At 38.9% G+C, this 14,492-nt stretch overlaps 1 protein-coding gene across 2 annotated transcripts in view; it reads right to left on the minus strand.

Moving 5' to 3' along the window:
* Positions 1-13,186, minus strand: part of SCFD1 (sec1 family domain containing 1) — a 45,052-nt gene extending 31,866 nt beyond the window's left edge. The window contains exons 1-9 of one of the 2 annotated variants that reach the window (XR_011726344.1): positions 13,034-13,165; positions 10,013-10,083; positions 8,992-9,080; positions 7,635-7,725; positions 6,830-6,952; positions 5,537-5,624; positions 1,771-1,860; positions 1,102-1,157; positions 462-547 (exon numbers count right to left, since the gene is read on the minus strand). Coding sequence is in view for 1 of the 2 variants with exons in the window: in XM_071746200.1 (XP_071602301.1) it covers positions 462-547; positions 1,102-1,157; positions 1,771-1,860; positions 5,537-5,624; positions 6,830-6,952; positions 7,635-7,725; positions 8,992-9,080; positions 10,013-10,083; positions 13,034-13,064 (725 nt within the window). In the remaining variant the exon portion in view is untranslated. Of the gene's footprint in view, positions 1-461; positions 548-1,101; positions 1,158-1,770; positions 1,861-5,536; positions 5,625-6,829; positions 6,953-7,634; positions 7,726-8,991; positions 9,081-10,012; positions 10,084-13,033 lie in introns of both variants that reach the window. The other variant, XM_071746200.1, reaches the window with a different exon arrangement.
* Between the last annotated feature and the right edge of the window lie 1,306 nt (positions 13,187-14,492).

Consider the following 14,492-nt stretch of genomic DNA (forward strand, 5'->3'; position numbering starts at 1 on the left):
CCTCTGCTAGATACAGAGAACAGCTGAGAAACTTGCTTTTGACATAACTACAACTGGTAACATGCTCACAAGTGAGAAAATGATCTTGCTTTTTCATGGACTGAATGAAGGTTGCTAATGGATATGTTCAGATATCCAACTAGATATTGTGGTCCTATAAACTGAGTGTATTTGCAGGAGCTTGGCTCTTGCTGGGTTTAGAGGTTGAAAAAAATTGTCTGGTTTACTAAGTAATTTTAGTCTCACTGTTCTAGGGCTGAACACTGATAAGCTAAAAAAGTTTTCAAACTGGTTATGCAAAGAGATTGGAAAATCCTCTAAGAGTATATAAATTCTTGGAGAATTTGAACCAAATTCTTGTAAATACAGTTTTCAGTATAGTGGTGAATTATCCTAATGAGGTAGTTCAGATAACTGAAATACAAAAAAATAAAAATGCACAGTTATTACTAACACCATACCTGAACTGGCCAGCTCCAAGTGTATCACCCGTAAAAAGACTGTTTCTGGCATCTCTTAGATTCTCTCTCAGCTTCTTATCTAATTTCTGAGGGGGAACAAAAGAACAAAACAGCTTTTAGTAAATTAATGGTTTCCTAATCTCTTTATATGATGAACATTTAAAGATTTATTGTGCTGTTTTTGTAGTTTATAAATGTCTAAGCTGCAGGAAGTCTAGGTCTACTGTACATGGGAAATAAATAAACAAATTTCTTCTATTTTCTTCCTCCAGCATTCATATCTATATCCAAGCCTACACAGAAGATGTTGCCTTTCTGTCCACAATCTCCTTCTGGGCAATTAACACGCTGTATTTAAACTTGCAAATAGAAAACACTAGTAGAAGGCACTGTATATATAGCTTAATGGTTGTAATTATAAAGCCTGTCAGAAAATCCTTATAAACTCTAGATGAGGAATGATTATTTATGCTTAAGTTTCTCATCAGTTTATCATCACATAATATTACATTTTCTACAGATGGGTTCTATGGATCTGAAATCAGACAGAAAAACTGGTATAACTCCTTTCCAGTTTTGTTTCCTTCATAAGGAAAAGGATACAAAGACACCAGATCTTAATTAAAAGCTAGTTTCTTACCACTGCCACCATTTCAGCTGCAGTTCCTCTTGAGCATCTGATTATAGGAATAGCTCCTAATAAAAGATACATTTACTTCTACTTGCATTAAAATTTTCAGATTATAAGTTTGTGTACATTTTATACAGCAAATCTTTAGTAACATTCCAAGATTAAATTCTTGTCTCCTGCAGTCTTTATGAAACAAAAATTACTATATAGAATTGTTGAAGTATTAAAAAATAAGTGAATATCTCATACAGAAATTTATGAGAATTATAGTGTACATTAGAAAGACAGCTAATGCACTGAGGAGACAACTGTCTCATATAGAAGCAGTAAAACTTACGTTTCAAAAGGTCAGAAGTCCCTTAAAAACAGTGTACCACCAGAACATACCAGTTGCACCAGTTCATCTATGTCTTTGTGTTTCAGTATTCCTCTCCCATTGATACTGATGACCAGCACTCAACTCTTATGCAGGACAACCTTTGTTGTCTTTTGCAGTGATTACAGTAGCAATAATTTAAGCAAGATCATTAACCCACCCCAGAAACTATTAGGATTTGTGTCACAGATCTAATCCCACCTTTGCTACATGGTATCACTAAACTTCAAGTGATCATAATGAATATGTAACTTCTAGAAATAGAAAACATATGGAAAACATGCTAGAATTTGAAAACTTACCAAGTGTAACAAAAAAACAGAAGAGACTATCAACAATGGTGTCCATTATAGTTTCCATTTCTGTGTCTGTTATATCTGGTCGGTTAATGGCTAAAACCATGTGGAAAAGAGTTAAGAACAGGGTTAAAGTTTATGCCACTTGAATCCAATCCTCTTCTTATCTAATGGCTGTTAACAGCCAAGAGCTTTTGCTGCAGAAGAGATCAAACTCTGAAATGCCCCTCTTAGCAAATCTATTATTTTTACTTGTTCCCTTTTTTTATTTTTTCTTTTAGCAAAAGTTGGGAGAACCTAATTTTTGCTCACCGTGTAAGGTCAAACTACACTTTTCTAATTATATCTGGTATTACATACTGCAACTACTGGATTGTGTTAGTTGCATTATTAAAAACCTCCTAGAAAACAATGTTATAGAACAGAAATTGCCACACACTTGGAAAACAAGTTTCACATAGAAAATAATCAAGAATTACTTGTGTAATTACAATACATCATTGTCTATATTTAAAGATTCTAAATATCACCTTTATAATGGAGATTCCTTTTCTTTTTTCCTTATATTTTAAAAAATTATTTTACTGACAGTCTCAAGGTTAGGGATAATTTCCAACTTTTAAAACATTACACACTACAGATAAAAAGATTTCCCCTCACATGTTTAAGTCAGAAAAATAGACACATAGCAACATTTCTATTAAATAAATAACAGTGACAAGAATACAGTGACAAGCAGAAAACACCAAACCTAATCTTATCACAGGTCTCAAGTCAAGCACTACCTTGGGATTCATGCCATAAATCCCGTTCTCTGTTGTTTTATTCTACCTTTAGAAATCTCTCACATAATCTCTCACTGTCTTACATTCTTCTGTCAAAGATGAACTTCAAAGCTCTGAACAGTAATGAACATGTTCCACCCGAAATGTATGCATGGCCAGCTATAATCACTCCCTAACTTTAAAGGTGTTTTTTTTCCCCCTGGCTTTTTTCCTCCAAGAACTTGAGAAAGATGGTTTGTATTAGCAGTTTCCATCAGCAACTATACTTAGTAAGTCAAACATTTCACTAGGCTGCTAGGATGACAGGGGCATTAGTTGTCATACCAAACACCCTCCTCAGCATCTTTTTTATTTTGAGTTCAAGCTTCTGAAATATCAGCACCACAAAAAACGCTTTCCAATATCTGTATTTTTCTGTAATGACAAACTTTGAAATAAACTGGGAATATCATTCTGTTGTTATTACCAACTGCTTCCCAGTGTACAGGGAGGAAAAAAAATATCTTATTTTTACTCACTTGTTTTTGTCAATGTTAAAACTGAATTCCGTCCATATTTTTATGTTTAATGTACTCATTTACTATGCTTCAGTGATCTGCATACAGTCAGTGCCTTATAATTTTGCGTAACATGTACCCTTTATGAGCACACTCCATTTTTTGTACCACAGCAATCTATACAAATATTCAACATTACTGCTCCTTAGGTCAACTTTTGAGAAAGCCCATTTGGTAAAATGTTCTACCATGTATTATATATACTCCTCTCTCTCCACTGTAACAAGCTTACTGGAGATGCATCTGTTACAGAAAAGTAAACTTAGGTCTACTACATTTTCTTGTTGTACAAAAATGATCTAAAGTTGGTAAAGAAGCATTCAAATAGCAATCAGGATGGAAGGAGTATTGATTTTGTATCAGTATTACCCATTTACTCATCCTTCTACACACATGAAATAACAGAATCAAAGGGAGCCTGAGGGACTATCTTGTCAGTCATCTTGCCCGAAGAGGAATTAAACCTGTTATTTGTGTCTAAACCAATTCCCAAACACAACCAGTCATGAAAATGCCATAACGTTTATAGGTAATCTATTCCAGTATTTCACTACCTTTAATGTTAGAAAGTGCTCCTAATATCTGATCAGAAACTTTTCTGCTTCAATTTAAGCTCATCACTTCTTGTCCCTTACTACATGGCCAGGTTGTGTTACCGCCTTTCTGTCTGTGAAAGCCTTTTACATAATTGAACAATGTTATCATGTTTATTTGTCCTGACATTACCTCCCTTTAAATGCAGTCACATAATCAGGAAATTGGGAAATAGAAAATGAACCTTTTTTGTTATACTTGTTTTTAGTTCACCCATTCAGCTACATGCATGGCCACACATGGCAGTGCTGCTGCAAGAGCAGCAGCCATCTTTCATCACTATCAGATTTACATTGATTAATGTAGATTATTATATACAAACTGCTGTATTTTTATATATATATAACTGCTAGGATTACTCTCCAAAGGCAGAAAAGACCACTTCTTTTTCACCCATCCAATCCTCTGTGAGATCCAGCACTCACACAGTAGATGCATCAGCACAGTGCTGATGGGAAAACTAATCACCCTCAGTGGGAGATCCAATTTCTGTTCAGCTTTTGTTAACAGCCTATTTCTAGACTGGTTTAAACATAGTGTGAAACCACACGTCATGTGGCAAATTTCAGCAGCCCAAGAGAGGCAAATAAACCCCACAAACTGATGTGTGCAAAACATTTTCAGTAATTTTAACTCAAATTCCCCGTTAGTTAGCAGGAAACATATGAAAGCTTGTAAAGTCAGACACACAAAAACACATCATAAAACAATTATTACTAAAACTTTTTAACAGCAGGTTTTAGCAAAAGAAAAGAGTCTGCTTTTCAAACAAAAATTATTTTCGTTCTGACAATGGAAACAATCTCTAGTGTGAGACTGATTGAAAAAGGGCTGTCTTGCCACTCTTAAATTCTGCTCCTTCCTTTGTGTTGGATTTGGAGATCACACAAATGAGCTGGTATTTTCTATGGATAAAGTCAAACTGAACATGCACCCTGCAGCTCCATGAGTACTGTTTTGGATTTAAAAGGAGAAGATGATGTAAACTGCAGCAGGAGCAGCAAGACAAGCCACCCTGTAGCAGCTAGCTGTTTGAGTAATATGGGAAGGAGAGGTGGTACTAGTTCTCTGTTGATTTAGCATATTCAATAGGCACAGAGAAATCACATCAAAGGAGGGAGGAAAAAAAATGTGGACAACTCTGACAACCAACACATCTATTGACTTGAGCTGCCATAGCACCATCATTGTAAAGGTAACTGACCTAAGGCAGCCACTTGGTTTTCCTGGTAGGTTCCAAAATAGGTTCCAGCAGAAGTTCCAAGAAAAGGAGTTTCATGAGGCTGACTTCACTGGCAACTCTGAGAATTTACAAGGAAGCTGACATGCTTGGTTCACACGTCTGCAGAAACTTTCAGCATTTCTGGTATTTCTAGAAAGCCCTTTTCCCAGATTCTCCGCTGTGCTACTCCAGCCCCTGATCCTAACCATCTTCCCTTGTATACTCTGACATATTTTCATGGCTTGAAAAGAAAAGATGGTGTTGACTGGTCACCCTCTAGAAGATATAGTAAACTGTATCACTTACAGTCATCTATCTTCCTGTGCATTCCTTACTGTAATTTTCCAGCTGACGATTAACACAGAAAGAAAATACTGTAGAAGGGATTATGACCAAACAGCAGTGTCTAAACATGAACATGTATAAACAGTATGAAATTTTTCCTATACTTATTTCCTATATTTATTACATGCATAAAAAGCCCTACTATGCATATATGTCTATAGTGCAGTTTGCTTTACTAAATTTGTAAATTGCTTGCTATTAGCTACAACTTCAGAAGTAACCTTCAGCTTTAGATGTTCTGGTATAATTTTCATATAAATTTTACTTACCACGATACGAAACAAGCTCTTTGTTTTGATTACACAATACAAACATGTCGTCTTCTAAAGTAATAAAATTAAGATATTGATCAAACACCTAGAAATCAAGGAACAATAGTCAGAACAGTCCAGAGTGAAGCATAAAAAAACCTGATTTACTGCTAATTCTTCTTGAACCTTTTAAGGTACTACCTACTAAAAGAAAGAAAGAAATGCAAGATACTTTGTATGAATTAAAAAGCTTGTGTAAGGATTGACTGATAACACAGAACTTTAGAGCACCTGAAAAGTGTTACAGGAAAACAGTCTAACTTCAAGTACCTCTGTGGACAAATTTTTAGCAGCCAATTGTCACTGAAAAAATTCCTATGTCGGACATTATAATATTACAGGTTTATTTTTTATTAATACAAAGGACTAGAACATAAATAGTGCTAAGCTCTCACACAGGAGAAAGGAAAAGAGGGCAATATCTACACAATGAGAAATTATAGCTCACCAATTCTAATTTTTCTGTAACATATCTATACATTCAGGAAAAAAAATAAAAACTCTCTATAGCATAAGCTGTTAGTGGGACATCTCAACAGAAAAATAGATTTAAGAAGGTTAGTTCACAGTGCTACACCAATTTGATCCTGCTGAAGACCTAAGGCTTAAATAATACTAGTAGTTTTAATTTCATTTCCCAACAGTTTCCTTCTCTCGTGCCAGTAGGACTCCCTAACAGAAGTGAGAAAAAGTGAAAGTATTTAAGCATGTATGAAAACAATTAGAAAGTAATTTGCCGGTTTTGGTACAGGCATTCAACAAAAATAAGAGGATACATACCTGACACCTGCCTTGAAATCATAAAGCAATAAGCATGAATTGACTAACAGTGTGTATGTATGAAACATACACTTCTACAGTTCACTGCCCATTTAAAATATGACAAATGCACTTTTTGTGCTGTAAGAGCTAAAAGCCCCAGTCCATGATATATGCATTGGATATATTCACTGAGCTGATAAGATCAGGAATACTCTGAAAACACTATTTCCCTTATCATTTAGCAGAAAAATCTTGCAGTGTTTGGACTTCTGACTAAGATGAAGTATAGTATTAAGCTGTCCAGTTGAGATGACTAAATTCTGTTTTTTCCCGAGGAAATCTAAGCCTGATATTGAATCTAGCTAAATATTTTTTTTTCATGATTCAGTCAGAAAAAGCTGTGTATGGCACCGAAGTGGCTATGTAAGAATGCAATAGCAACTGTAATGGCAGTATCTTTAAACATTAGAGACTCAGGGGTTTTCTTACCTTAGCCACTTGAATTACTGCATTAGCACCTATGGCAGCATTTGCAATATCTTCCAGTTTACTTCTTGAAATGGCAGAAATAAAGTTTAAATAGTAAGACTCATAAAGCTGGTTTCGAAGGTCCTAAACAGAAGGAAAACCATAACCTTTTTCCTCAGTCAGTACTAATATATTTTTAATTAATAAAAAAATATTCTTACTTTTACCATGTGAGGTTCCAGTTATCCAGTTAAACTAAATTTTTTGAAAGTGCTTAGATGACTGTTCAGACAGCCCTTCAAGCAGTATTTTCACTATAAACTAGATATAACTAGCCTAACACAGAAGTGCAACCAGACAGAAACTCCTGCTCCATCAATTCCTCCCAGAGAATGTGAAAAGGTCAGCCTAGTCCAAACCCCCCCATTCAAAGGAGAGTCAAATAGAGCAGGTGGCTCAAGATTGCATCTAGTCAGGTTTTGAACATTTTCAAGGACAAAGACTCTGGCCATTCTGTTTGAGCATTTGGCCACCCTCAACTGCCTGCATTTTGACTTGTACCCACTGTCTCTTGCCTTTTCAGTCCCAAAAAATCTCTCTCCAAAACACAGATGATGTATTTGGGAATGAAGTTTTTGTATGTAAAAATTCTGGGTAATATTTTTTAGGACAAATATGTGCTACTATATTAAAAATGCAAGCAAAGGTATTTAGACATGCACAAGAACTAGATATAAAACTGTTACACTCTGATGAACACAGGATTACTTCACACACTCCACCTCTGCTGTTCCCACTCATTTGAAATATTTAATGTGTCAGGTACCTGGCACATTCTGTCAATATTTTCTTCTGTTGGCATTACAAAGTAAACAGCTGGAACATCTGGAATAACATCCCGATCTGAATGCAAAAGCCTAAAAGGAAGACAAAATCATACAATCACAGAATGGCTTGGAAGGCACCTTAAAGAAAGCATCTGATTCCAACCCTCCTGCAAGGACAGGGACACCATCCAATAGAGCAAGCTTGCTCAAGGCCTCATTCAGCCTGGACTTTCTCACTTCCACAGAGGAGGCAGCCACAACTTCCTGGGCAACCTGTTCCATGGGTTATTTTGCTCCTCTATTCCACATGGGTTCTTGTGAGAGTGGAGTACAGGAGCATAATCACTTCCCTTGACCTGCTGCCCACACTTCCTTTGATGCAGCCCAGGTCATGGTTGGGCTTCTGGGCTACACGCGTGTAATGCCAGCTCTAATTTGTTCCTCTTCTTATTTGGGTAATATCATACAAATAAAATTATTTATTCATACAAACACATTTAATTTCCTACAATTTCTCTCTACATTTATCTAATTTTTAGCAAGACCAAACATGAAGAAATAGAACATGAAGAATCATACTTCTATAATGTTTAGCTGAATATTTTAATAAAGGGCTCCAAAGTTTATTCAAAGCTTGATAAAAGGCTTTGCAAATCTTCAAAAACAGGTACAACCAATTCAGAGGAAGGCAAAATACTGCATCCACAAAGCTCATATACAAATTCTTCATTGTTAACTTGGATTCAAAAAACCTGCCTATCTCCTGCTATTAAACTTGCCTTTCCTGTTAATTAACTAGCCTTCACATAGTAAAAGTTACTAAACTTTTGAAAAAAAAAAATGTACCTAGAAGGTTCCTTCATGACTACTACAACAGCTAAGGAATGATAATGAGCTATATTACTGTAATCTATATAGAGAGAGAAATGGGAAATCTCTCAAAAGAATACTACATATCTTTGATAAGAGGCAATTAAAATCTATATGGCAATGACAAGCAGAGAATCTGGAGAGTCCCATGAAACAGTTTGTGCCAAAATAATTTTAAGATATATTAATACAGAGGGAATTTCATGGTCAGATTCCCAAAAGTATCTTTGGATAATTTTTACTTGTGAGCAGAAGCCCCCTCTACTTCATAGGAAATACTACTGAGCAGCGTTTGGGATGACCTTTCCACTCCCTGATTCTGAACAATACCAACTGATTTTAGAAACAAGTCATGGTTTAATCTTAATTCTAGTAATTATTAACAAAATAATTTTAAATGTTTGTGATTTTGGAGGAATATTAAAAAAAAGTTATTTTTAGCAAAAAAAACCAAAACAAACCCAACTGATTTTTTTTTAAACTTACAGATGCAAAGTGATCCCCATATCTCTCAGCTCTTTCACTGACAACAAAGGTGAGATTATGTCTTGGCCAAATCTGTCATAAATGAGAACCTGAAACAGATACACATCTTTTTACAAAGTGGTGAAAGAAGTGAACATAGTAGTAGAATACAGGATACAGTGGATACAGGATTAAGGAACTACTGCCCTAATCTGTAAAGTGCTAAATGTATACTAATTTATAATACATCATTAATTTGTGATGGACTTCCATTTGTGTTTACTAATAATAATAATTTAAAAAATATAAGAAACTGAATTATAAAGAGAAATAAATTCATCATTTCCATCTCCTGAAAAGTGTCAGCTAGACTGGAATCTGCTGTCAAAAATTTGCTATTGTAAGCTTTGTAGAACTAGAATTTCTCTGACTGCATGTCCTGTTTTGAGAGTACTGGAGGCATCTATCACCTCGTCATTGGCTAAAACCATGACACTGCATTTGGGAAGAAGCAAATGGAGAAGCAGAGAGGAAGAAAAAGAAAGTAAGAAGGCAAAAAAAAAAAAAAGAATAAAGGACAGAATATATGCTTTGTAGTAGCAAAAACTTCAAAAATTACTTAGATTTTAGAGGTAATAAAGGTAGCTTGAGCTCAGCTGTCCTAAATTTAAGGACATCAATAGTCTGTTCCTTTCTATGGGCTTCTTTGTGACTCTCTTGAGTTCACCAGTAAGGTACCATGTAAGTTTCTGCCAATAAGTATCAATAAGACCTAAGTATATTTTTAAATTGTCTGTTACTCATTATAATATTGCCTAAAGAATCTATCACTGGGTCTTCAAGCAGCCAATATCTCAAATATGAATTTTTCTCAGCAATTTTGTTATTCTGTTCCATATATTCATAACATATATTCACAACAAACACAAAACTATTTTGTATTAATTAAGAACACAGAGAAGATACTTGTGTTAGCTAAAATTTGAAATCTGAACTTTTTAGCACTGTAAAATACTCCCACCTCTGTTCAAATAGTTCTTACCTTCCAAACTGGTTCTCCTGTGCTGTTTTTAACAGGAGGAACATTGAAGTTTAGCATACGTTTCAAAGCCACTAGAAAACAAAGCAGAATAATGCTTTACTCTCTTTACACTTCAACAAGAGAGATTAAATACATTACTAGAATGTCATTATACATTTGAGAGAAAAAACAGCATAAAATACATGTGAAACAAGTCACATTTGCATTATTTTTATGGAGCTCTGACCCTAGAAATTATAGGGTCTGAAAGACACTGAAAAAGAAATGCAAGTCTCAAAACATGATGAAGGAATCTCTTTCTCTAGTTACATAGGCTATATTCTGTTGCAGTTTGCCTTAAAAACAATGTTGCATTCTGTACAGTAAGAACTAGTTAGCTTTATTCCCCAGATCTGCTTTTCCTACACTACTATTATGAAGTCCTTCCTTATTTATCTGATTAAGCAATGCTCTATATGCACTTCTTCCATCTTTGACTAGAAGAAAGAGACTGTTTGCATCAGTTTTTACCGGTTTTTCTCTTCAAGCTCATAAACGAAATCAGCACAAAGCTTTGCACAGAAGGGAAACTTTCAGAAATCAGGGCAACATACACCACTTTGCTCAAAACTGGAGAGCAGCAGAAACTTTAACTTCTAACTCTTTGGCTGAATGAGGCTTGTGAGTGTACTCAGTACAGTTTCCCCAGGGATTTTCAGTATCACAGGACAGCTCAGGCTGGAAAAGGACCTCAGGAGATCTCCCACCACACCTCCTGCTTAGCTGTGAGGCCAGGCCGCTCAGGGATTTATCCACTCAAGTCTTGAAAACCACCAGAAGCACCATCACCAGCTCTATTTAGCAATGGTCCAAAATTTTCCCTTATTCATGTTTTTACTACTAATGTCACAGCAGCAGCTTTTCTCATTGCTCCTGGCATCCACTGCATGTGTCAGCTCCAGCTGAACTTTGGCTTTCCTAACACCATCCATCCATACCCAGGGAACATTCCTAAAGTCCTCTTTCACTGCCTGTCCCTGCTTCCTCCTCCTGTGCAACAACTTTTTAAATCACATTAGCAGCAGTGAAACTTGACCACAGAAAGAAGTAAGCTAGCAGTGAGTTCTGAGTCTCTGCAGAATCCAGCCTTCTACATAGTTTGTTTTGTTTTGGGTTTTTTTGGGTTTTTTGTTTGTTTGTTTTTATAAACACCATGGAGCAATCCTGATCACAGGCTACTCCTACAGCCTTTATTCTGCTGCCCATAACATCTGTCATACATTTCAGCCATACAAACAATTTTTGTATTAAGTTGCACAGTCATATATTTGGTACTAATGGACCTCAAGCAGCTGATTTGTAGAAGTTACCATTTAAATTAAAACCCTGCATAACCTGTTTATTAAGAAAGACAGCAATCAGACTAGTGATGTGCTGTGACAACCATGACAAACATTCAGCAAGTCTCTGAGTTTCTCTTTATTTATATTTAATTATATTTAATGTATTTATATTGCCATTTCATTTACATTTAGGCTGAATACTCTCTGGGATCAAGTTTTTATTGTGCTTGCAGAATTATATGTTTTGACTGGTTATAAAACAGGCTAAAGGTCACAACAGATGGTGCACATACATGTCAATATCAACACAAACTGGTAATAAATATGTTCCTTTCTCTGAGTATTCTTTTAGTTGTTCAGTTTACCTCCTTGCAAATAAGCTCTCCTATGGAAAACAACATGGGCTCAGGAGTAAAGGTTGATTAAAATAATCGATTAACAAGGTGAAGCACAACATAAAAGAATAAAGCTGTATGGAATAAGGGCTCAAAGACAGTGGGCTTTATCATAAAGGTAGCAAATAGAAGAAAAGTAAAGGATTGCAAAAGAAACCAAATAGCACTATTTATGGTAGATGATCACAGGAATGAGATTACCAAAAGTAGACTTCTGCTACCAAAAGAAAATGGGGAATACTAATAAATATTAAAGGCTCACAAACACTCAGACTGAGATTTTTAGGCAGATGATGTTAGGCATTTCATGTGACACAGTACTCTCAGAATCTTCTATACTACCAGAAAGATACTGCAGTTGTCAATAAGGTGATAAGCTTACAGCTCAAAGTACTGACAAAAACTTCAGCAAGCAAAGGAAGCCACAGACTATGGAGCTGGCGTGCTCTACACTTCAGGAGTATGTTCAGTGGGTGGCTCAAGGTCCCACAAAGTAGCATCAAAACAAAAGTAAGAGTCCATTAAGGTCTTGTAGCAGTGTGTAAGGAGGGACTGTATAACTAATCCTTTACCCAGAGAAAACCTCTGGCACAACTCGTAGCTGTCGTGTTCTCAGCTTCTTGAGGGTCAGTACACACTCTGAGACCCCTGTATAGTCTTCACAGCAGCCTCGCAACAGATGCTTTATTTTTGCACAATTAAATGGTATTTTGTATTGATCCTTGCCACAGGCAGAGATGAAACTGAAACAGAGGGACAGCACAACCCGCTCCCCACGGCCACGGGCCCGCAGAAGCCCCTCTCAGGGGCTACTTCCATGCACCTGCGGCCACGACGCTGGGGGCCTGGGGCCGCTGCCGCCCGGGCAGGGCAGGGCAGGGCAGGGCAGGAGGGCAGGGCAGGGCAGGGCAGGGCAGGGCAGGGCAGGGCAGGGCAGGGGTGGGCTCTGCAGAGCAAGGGTGGACAAGGAATGGAGTACCCACGGCCTCTTGCCCCACAGCAGGACCGGAACACCTCGGCAAGAACAGCCTGGGGCCCTCGGAGCCACGCTCAGCGGCAGTCGGAAAATAAGGAGGGAGAAGGGCACCATTCTGTTGCCGGGAGACCCGAGCGGGCTGAGAAGACTCGAATCCCTCGGCGGAAATGCCCACCTCCCGCCCCGGGCCCCCGCCGCGGGGAAAGAGCGAGAGGACGGCAGGCAGAAGCTCCCGGTTCAGCATGGAGCTGACCTTGTTCCCTTCTTCCCCCGATACCCGGGGAGGGCAGTCTGCGCCGCCCGACGGGTACCACAGGAAGCCGCTTACCTGTCTGCTTCTCCCGTATACTGGCCGCCATTTTCCTGCCAAGCCCGGCCGCCGCGCCGCGCTCCGCCCACCGCCGCGTACGCAGCCGCTGGAGGACGTGGCGGCCCCTACGGCAGCGGGAGGCAGGGCCGAGACGCCCTTTCCCCGCCCCGGCCCGAGAGCTGCCAGGTGTCGGGTCCTCGCCGCCCGATCTGTCCGGGAGGTCCCCAGCCCCCTCCACCTCCACAGTGGCAGCGCGGCACAGCTGTGCACTGTGGGCGCCCAGGCGGGCCGCAGTGCGGGGGCAGGCGGGCCCTCCCGCCCGAAGCACCTGTTGGAGCCCTGTAACCTGCCCTCGTTCTTGAGGGAGCTGTAATTAAGAAATTGCGTCTTACGATTTAAAATTTGAGCCTGTGTTTTTTTCCCGGCTGAGAACAAAAGAATAGGTTGACATTTTTCAGACAACAGAGTTCTGCTGTTTCCCACCTTTTTTCTTCTATTAAAAAAACCACACAATCATAGTACAGTTTGGGTTGGAAGGACCTCAAAGATCACAATCTGGTTCCAGCCTTCCTGCAGGGACAGGGACACCTTCCAATAGACCAGGTTGCTCAAGGCCCCATCCAGCCTGGCCTTCAACACTTCCAGAGGGAGCAGCCACAACTTCCTGGGCAACCTGTTCCAATCTCTCACCACCCTCACAGGAAAGAATTTCTTCCTAATGTCTAAATTAAATCCATCCTCTTTCAGTTTGAAACTGTGGCCCCTTGCTCTATCACTACATGCACTTGTAAAAGTTCCACCCCAGCTTTCCTGTAGGCTCCCTTCAGGTACTGGAAGGATACTTAAGGTCTCCCCAGAGCCTTCTCCAGGCCAAACAACCCCAACTCTCTCAGATAGTCCTCATAGGAGAGCTACTCCAAACCTCTTTGTGCCCCTCCTCTGGACTTGATCCAACAGCTCTATGTCCTCCCCATGCTGGGCACTCCATGATCCAACAGCTCCATGTCCTTCCTGTGCTGGGGACTCTACAACTGGACACAGTACTCCAGGTAGGGTGTCACAAGAGCAGAGTAGAGGGGAAGAATCACCTCCCTCCACATTTTTCATCATGCTTCCTTTGATGTAGCTCAGGATATTCTGAGCTGCAAGTGCACATTGTCAGATCTTGTTGAAACACCCACAAGTCCTCCTCAGTGCTGTTCTTAATTCACTCTGCACCCAGCTATTTGCCCTGGGGGTTGCCCTAGTCCAGGTGCAGGACCTTGCACTAGGCTGTTTTGAACTGGGTAAGGTCAACATAGGCCCAACAAATAAGCCTGTCAAGGTCTCTCTGGATGGCACTCCTTCCCTCCAGTGTATCAACCACACCACACAGCTTGCTGCCATCAACAAACCTTCTGAGGGTGCACTCAATCCCACCATCCATGTCACTTGCAAAGACATTTAACAGTGCTGGTCCCAATACTGATCCCTTGAG

This window comes from Heliangelus exortis, chromosome 5, assembly GCF_036169615.1.
Source record: "Heliangelus exortis chromosome 5, bHelExo1.hap1, whole genome shotgun sequence".
Lineage (NCBI taxonomy): Eukaryota > Metazoa > Chordata > Aves > Apodiformes > Trochilidae > Heliangelus > Heliangelus exortis.